General features: G+C 48.3%; 1 protein-coding gene across 1 annotated transcript; it reads left to right on the top strand.

Annotated features, from left to right (window-relative positions):
* Positions 1–351: 351 nt before the first annotated feature.
* On the top strand, positions 352–5,147 carry SRSF6 (serine and arginine rich splicing factor 6). The gene is made up of 6 exons (XM_065032753.1): positions 352–712; positions 1,029–1,177; positions 2,539–2,666; positions 2,900–3,108; positions 3,446–3,535; positions 3,651–5,147. Exons 1-6 carry the CDS (start codon positions 606–608, stop codon positions 4,006–4,008), a joined length of 1,041 nt encoding a protein of 346 aa, XP_064888825.1. The 5' UTR covers positions 352–605; the 3' UTR covers positions 4,009–5,147.
* Positions 5,148–7,386: the final 2,239 nt, after the last annotated feature.

The following is a 7,386-nucleotide window of genomic DNA, read 5'->3' on the forward strand; positions in this document are numbered from 1 at the left end:
CAGCCGCCACGCAGATATGGGTGAAGCGGCCCGGTCGGGGCTGACTAACAAAGCCAGACCAGCCGCCGCCCGGCCCGCGGCCGCCTCAACAGCGACGAACGGGCCGCCGCGCCCCGCGCTGCTGCCGCCGCGCCCCGTGGGGCCGCCGGAAGCCCAGGCCCGGGCCCGCTCCCGCCCGGCCGCGCCCACAGGAGGCGCCGCTGCGCGTGCGCAGAGCAGCACACCCCTCCCCCTTCGCGGAGCGCGCTGGGGCTCAGCGCGTGCACGACGCCCGCGCGTGACCACCCACGCCCGCGCCCGCCTCCCTCCCGCCCCGCCCTCCTCTCGGGAGCGTGATGACGTCTGCGCTGCGTCCCCCTTCCCGTTCTGGCCTGCGCCGTAACGTCCGCAGCGGGCTCCGCCCCCCGCTATAAAAGCGGCGGCGGGCAGCGGGCGCCATTGTGCTGCGGAGCAGGCCGCGGCGGGGCGGGCTGCGGTCTGGTAGCGTCGCTCTCCGCACTCCTCTCGCTGCCTCTCCATTTCTCTCTCTCTCTTTCTTTCTCCCTCTTTCTCTCTCTCTCTCTCCCTCCCTCTCTCTTCCTCCTCCCGCCCCCTCCGCCGCGGACATGCCGCGCGTCTATATCGGCCGCCTGAGCTATCACGTCCGGGAGAAGGATATCCAGCGCTTCTTCAGCGGCTATGGCCGCCTGCTCGAGGTCGACCTCAAAAACGGGTGAGCGCCGACCGCGGCCCAGGGGCCGGCACCGCCCGGCGGCCGCCCCCCCAGCCCCGGCCCCGGCCCCGGCCCCGGCCCCGGCCCCGGCCGTGCCGCCCGCAGCGCTGCCCGGGCCGCCCCGCCGCCCCTCGCTGCGCGTCCCCCATGTTGGCGGCGGCTCCCGCCCGCGCTGCCGCGTGGCGCGCAGCTCAAGATGGCGGCGGCCGCGGGGGCGCTGCGGCGGGGCCGCTCCCATTGTCCCGCTCGGCTCGCGCGGCCCCGGAAGCCGCCGTGGGCCGGGCCGGCGCCTGACGCGCCTCTCCTCTGCCCCCAGTTACGGCTTCGTGGAGTTCGAGGACTCCCGAGACGCCGACGATGCCGTTTACGAGCTGAACGGCAAAGATCTGTGCGGGGAGCGCGTGATCGTGGAGCACGCCCGCGGGCCCCGCCGCGACAGGGACGGGTACAGCTACAGCAGCCGCAGTGAGTGCGGGCCCGGCTGGCGGCGCGGTGGCGGTGGCGGTGGCGGTGGCGGGGCTGGCGGCGGGGAGGCGGCTCGGCCGTGTGCGGGGCAGAGCCGGGCTGGGCGGTGGATGCGGGGCTGGCTGCACGGCAGCGGGGATACCTGGTGCGTGGCTGGGAGCGGGCGATCTGCCCACCCGGCGCTCCGGGCGTTTGGCCTGGTGCCAGATATCCCCGAGAAACTTAGGAGGGAGAATACGTGAAGCAGTTCCGGCTGCAAAATTGTGGCCTTCTAGAAAGCGTTTCTCGTTAATTAGAAACGGCGTGCTCTGCTAACTTAAGGGCTTTGACGTTCTTGGGAGCATTTAGATGAAACAGTGATGATGTATCGCTGATGTTAATGGGTAAATACCATTGCGTAATGGGGACAGAAGCGTTCAGCTGTGAACTTTAATGCGAATGTTGCAGTTGACAATATAGAAGGGGGGAGGTTTTCAAGCGGAAATCTGTTGTGCTAAGTGGGGGATTTTGTAAATATTTGTGTTCAGCTAACTTATATAGCTTATTGAGCTGAGATGTACAGACTTTAACTGGCCTAGTACTATGATTAAAAGTACTACGGTTCATCGTTCTGTAATCTCTAGAAGCTTGGTGTTTGGGGGCGGGGGGGGGTATCGGTCTTTTTAAAAAAGAATCAAATGTATGTTGTTTAAAATTGTTGCATGTTCAATTCAAACTTTTTAACAAGTCCTTGATGTTTCAATTTAAAAGTGACCAGTGGGGCTGAGGCTGTGTCCACTGAGGCTAAGATGACTGCCTTTCCTGATTGGCCATGGCTTTTCCATACATTGTGTGACCCTTGCCCTATGACCCTTTGGCTGACCTTACCGGAAGCCATGACGACAGCAGCCTTTTGCCATTAGACGCAGGGTGATGGTGAGGATCCCAAGGGTTAGACAAAACTGGTTAAACTGAACTAGGTGACTGTTACCTTGCGTGTTTTGTGGCCAAACCACCACCAAAAACCTCATGCTGTGATGTAAGTACTTAGTGTAACTAGTAAACGTTTTTGTAAAAATGTAGAAATGCATGTAATCAGTTAAGTTTTATATTTTACAATGTTCTGTAAAATAAAACTTAGCAAGGTGAATCTAATAAGGAGCAGTCACTCTCTAACAGATCTTAGGAGGACAAACTTGTAGGATTTTAGTCTGTTTGATTTGCCATTAATAATAGATTATGGCAAAATTGCAAAGTTTATTGGAGGCTTAGAACAATAAAGTCCTACTCCAGTAAATATAACTGTTTAACTAACTTTTTCAGAACATTTAGTTTTCTTCACGCTAGGAGACAACCTAACTTTATTTCTTTGTACAATAAAGGTGGGGGTGGTGGCGGATATAGCAGTCGGAGACAATCTGGAAGAGATAAATACGGACCGCCTGTTCGTACAGAGTTCAGACTGATTGTTGAAAACCTTTCCAGTCGCTGTAGTTGGCAGGATTTGAAAGTATGTATCCACGTTCTGTCGTAGAGCTTGTTGTGACTAGCAGGAAGCAGTTAACTGCCTTTAATATCAATGCTCATTTTGATTTAGGTAGAAGTAATGAAGAAGTATTTGTGCATGAATTGTTTACACACAGTTAATGCTTCTTGCATCTGCTCAGACTTGTCTTAAGCTGAAGTACTTGTAGAGCGTAAGCATGTGGAATGGTTATGTAATTTTGCATCTGCTCCCTAAAGGATTTCATGAGGCAAGCTGGGGAGGTAACCTATGCAGATGCTCACAAAGAACGTACAAATGAAGGCGTGATTGAGTTCCGATCTTACTCGGACATGAAGCGCGCGCTGGACAAGCTGGATGGCACAGAGATCAACGGCAGGAAGATCAGGCTGGTTGAAGACAAGCCGCGGTCAAGCCACAGGCGATCGTACTCCGGGAGCAGGTCGAGGTAACTGCGGGGACGCGTCAGTCGCTGCACCAAAACTGGTCACGTGGTGAAATGGTACCTGCAGTAGTTAACTTGAGTTGATATTCTAGGAATAGGGTGATGCCTGAGAATATAGAAGGAATTATGTAATACAGCTAAGTCTGGTTTAAGAGTTTTCTACATGCGAGACCTCAGGTGTAATTCATTGACAGTACGTCAAATCTTGGTTGATTAATACTTCATCTTATGCGGCCATACTTGTTTTTGAGAAGTTCTTTTTAGCTTTTCTCTAGTAGATCGCGTAGCAGGGCACACCAGACAAAAAATAAGGGACAAATTACATTTTAAATGTTTCTAGGTCACGATCTAGGAGACGGTCTAGAAGCAGAAGTCGTAGAAGCAGGAGCAGCCGTAGCAGGTCCCGTAGTGTTTCCAAAAGCCGTTCGCGGTAAGTAATACATTGTTTTCTGTTAGTACAGGAACTGCTGCTTATTGGTAGCAGTTCACAACTGCTGTAAGTGCACTTCAGATCATGCAGAATAAACTGTGTCTCTTTTTAAAAGATCTAAATCCAGGTCACGAAGCAAAGACCGCTCACGCTCCAGATCTAAAAGCAGGAAGTCTAGATCAAAGAGTAAATCAAAACCCAAGTCTGACAGGGGTTCACGCTCTCACAGCAGATCCAAGGAGAAGTCTGAGAAGTCTCGGTCCAGGTCCAGGTCTCGATCTCCAAAAGAAAATGGTAAAGGAGATGCTAAGTCTAAGTCCAGGTCAAGGAGTAGGTCTCGTTCCAATTCTCCGCAGCAGCAGCCGTCTGCCAAGGCTCGTTCAGAGTCGCCACCCAAGAGAGCTGCGTCAAGGTCCCGCTCCAGGTCTCGTTCAAAATCTCGCTCACGATCAAGATCTAGTTCAAGGGATTAAGACTAGAACTCTCCTCTTACATTGCACACTATTACAGAACATTTTCCTACTTGTCAGGCCATTAGTGTTATGTTAGTACTTCAGAAGTTGGTTTTTTTCTCTTGCAGGAGTGAATGGCCTAAGAACTAAGAAATGAAGCATAGAGGCTTAATTTGTATCCCAAATTTGAAAATATGAGATCAGATGGTGGTACAAAGCAGGAAAAGTCCCCCTTTTGTAGAAATTCAGCTAAAAGTTTCATTTTGTAGCATTTTTGCAGGAGTAGCTTGAACTCCTCTTAAGTGCACAGTGGTTTTTATATTAAAAATAAACAATATAAACAGGCTTAAATCTGGGCTTTTTTGGAAGTATCATTTTTTCCTATTTTTTCATGGTTTTAGAACTATGGGTGTCATTAGCTTAATAGGTTACAGCTTGCTACCAAAGGCAGGATTGCCTTGCTGAGCAGGTCACATAATTCTCTGGTTTATCTTAATTTGTGGAAAAGCAGTCTGCAAACTGTATAGACTGGTAACAATACTAGGAAGATCTTAGACCAGCAATAAACTCAAGTTGGAGCATTTGTATCTTAACTTGCCAAAAGAACATTCCCCCCCCCCCCTACTGTGACTGTATTAAAGGTAATAAAGGTAGTCTGGAAACTGTATCGTACAGTATTGCTGAAAAATCCTGTGTTTCAACCTTGAAAGAAAGCTCTCAGACTTTTTCTTTTGCCTGAATATGGAGTGTCACTCAGTTGTCACACACTAACGTGTCTCTTGGATGTGGTCCAAGTCACTAGTATGTTGTATGGTTTGTCAGCCTCTGAATACCTATTGGATATGAAAACTAGGTAAATAAAAATGTCTTCCCTCATTTATGTTAACATTTTGCTTCAGACTAGAACTATATTCCTATTGTGTGTGAGTCTGAACTTCATTGGAAATGTAATCTCTTTGAGCTAGAGTTCTAGTCTTAACAAAGTCTTTGCTAAACCGCAGTTGCCAATTCACTTAAATTGTGGAATAGGATTCATCCCAAAAATTCCCCTTTATAGCTAAATTGACTTTTGTAACACGCAATAGCAAACGTTAGAGCTGCCTTGTACTCTTTATACAACATGTAGTTTGACTTGTATAAAATTAAATTGGTGACTCAAACTCTTTGTGTCCATTGCAGTGTAATGGGATTCCTTATCTGCCCTTCCATGGTGTGGAAATCACAATTCATCCTATTTATCTCTTTTGCTGGAGTAGCTGCTTTGTTTTAGGTAGAGACTTGGGCGCTCTTGAAATGCACTTGCTTTTGTGCTTGAGACAGCCGCCCAAGCACGCTGTGTCACAACGCGCTGTGTAAACAGTTCTCTTGAAAATTAACACTCACTCAGCATTTCCTGATCACATCTCGAAAGCTTGAGCCTTTCCCTGTTGTGTCGGTAGCTGTGCTCCACAAGAAGGGAGCCCAGGCAAGTCGAGTTGGTTTTGCCTGATAAGCTCACATTCCTAATGGAACTGGAATGGAAGGGCTTGCTTAGATGGCTTGGCTTGCCGTAAGATCTGGTTACAGTTGCTGTTTGACTGTACTCTTCTCTGGGCTGTTTCTATCCCAGGCGTGGAAGAGCAGTTGCATTTGAACTGCCAAGCCAAACTTCCCCATGGTTGTTCATAGAACCATGGAGTTTGACAGATACTTCTGGCATGACTAAACCCACACTTCTTCAGAGCGCATTTAGTACTCATTTTATTCTCTGCATGTGGAATGAGGTGACTCCTGTATGAATTTATTATAAGGTCGTGGGGGTTTTTTGTTTTGTTTCAAATTGAAGCTGTTTTAGTTAAGGTGTATTAAAGAATAATGCCTGGAAAAAGTATATGCTGTAGTCTGATCACTGCAGGTAGAACCTCTACATTAGATTTCAAATGTGGAGGAGCGCTGGGGGCTTTCTACACAAGTCAGACCCTGAGAAGAGTTTTAATGCAAGTTTACAGCCATAAGGCACACTTGCGGAAATATTTACCTGCCTTAAACTTGTTGACACAAAAACGTGATGCCCTCTTGACCGTGTTGATTCTGGTCATGGAGTAGGTCAGATTTCCTGGAGAACTGTTCCTCTTCGTTGGCCTCCGGGGCCCTTCAGTAAAATACGTATGTGTCACACCCCTCAAAAATGAGAACTGAGCTTGTGGCTTAGTAGGTAAAAAGGTGTTTATGCGTATTTTCAATATCTCTGTGTGTCCTTGTGGTAAGATGCTAATTCCTTTTTTACACATGCTTGTAAATATTAGTAAAAGCTTGTTTCTAAAACTGATTTCCAGTGCCAGCATGAGAATGTCCTTACAGAAGCCATTAGCACCCCTGTCTTAATCAGCAGTGCGTAATGAAGGTTTTACCAGCTGTATTCTTAGCTTTCTGAAATTAGGTTGTTATGACAATGGTTATGTTTGAAGAACCTTAATTTACCAATTACTTGGGGGTGGGGGTTAAATTGGATATAACCAGCTTGCCTGTAACTCCTTTAAATATCAAAGATCTATTTTTCTGTTACTGGAACTGCATGCAGTGGCTCCTGTGGAGAAGAGAAATGGCCCTTTACTGTGTAGATGAACCGGGAATTCTTTGGCATGACTTGCATCCTTCTGGATTTGTTTCCTCTGAAAAGCCCGTAGGATTTCAGGAGTGGGGGATGCTGAGTCAGTTAAGTGCAAGGCTCGCGATAACCCCCTATAACCAACCCACCAGCAAAACACAAAGACCGGTCCCTCTAGGTCTGTCAGCACCGTCTTTTGTAGAGGTGGAGCACTCGATGTGGTGTGGATTTGTGATCGCGAGCATGATTATTTCTGAGATCTCTTGTAGGTGTTACAAAAGCGTGGTTTGGATAAATGTCTTAAGGCATTAAGACGTGGTAGGAGACTTGTGTGCGTTCTGCATCTGTAGCGCGTGTTTTGCTTTGGCCTGCAGGAGCAGCAGGAGTTGATGGCAAAACCATCAGGTGCTGCTCTTAGTGTTCAACCTGTGGAGCCATCGTTTAAGGGATGTGCATTAGTAATACTAGACATCCTGACTCTTATTCTGCATTTGGTGTGACCAAAGGAAGGTTGTTCTTAAAAAAGACAAAAGAGAAGCATGACTTCTCATCAAACGTGGGCTTCAGATTTGACTTAAAATGTGTCTTATAGGAAATCAATGCTCTACAGCAGAGGCGTTAAACTCATTTTCACTGGGGTTTCACTTGTGGTTGCCCTTGGGCCGAATGTAATTTTAGGACTATAAATGCGGGAGTAGTTATGTTTTTACAATCCTGAAATTACATTTGGCCCTTTGAAGGCAACTGCGAGGCTGACATGGCACACGGTGAAAATGAGTTGGACACCCCTGCTCAACGGTTGAAAATCAAAT

This window comes from Columba livia, chromosome 16 (assembly GCF_036013475.1).
Source record: "Columba livia isolate bColLiv1 breed racing homer chromosome 16, bColLiv1.pat.W.v2, whole genome shotgun sequence".
Taxonomy (NCBI): domain Eukaryota; kingdom Metazoa; phylum Chordata; class Aves; order Columbiformes; family Columbidae; genus Columba; species Columba livia.

Excerpts from the sequence above, each read along its gene's own strand:
- SRSF6 (XM_065032753.1), top strand. The coding sequence starts at position 606 with ATGCCGCGCGTCTATATCGGCCGCCTGAGCTATCACGTCCGGGAGAAG. Across the intron at positions 2,667-2,899 it reads GTAGTTGGCAGGATTTGAAA|GATTTCATGAGGCAAGCTGG; the intron begins GTATGTATCCAC and ends TGCTCCCTAAAG. Across the intron at positions 3,536-3,650 it reads GTTTCCAAAAGCCGTTCGCG|ATCTAAATCCAGGTCACGAA; the intron begins GTAAGTAATACA and ends TCTTTTTAAAAG.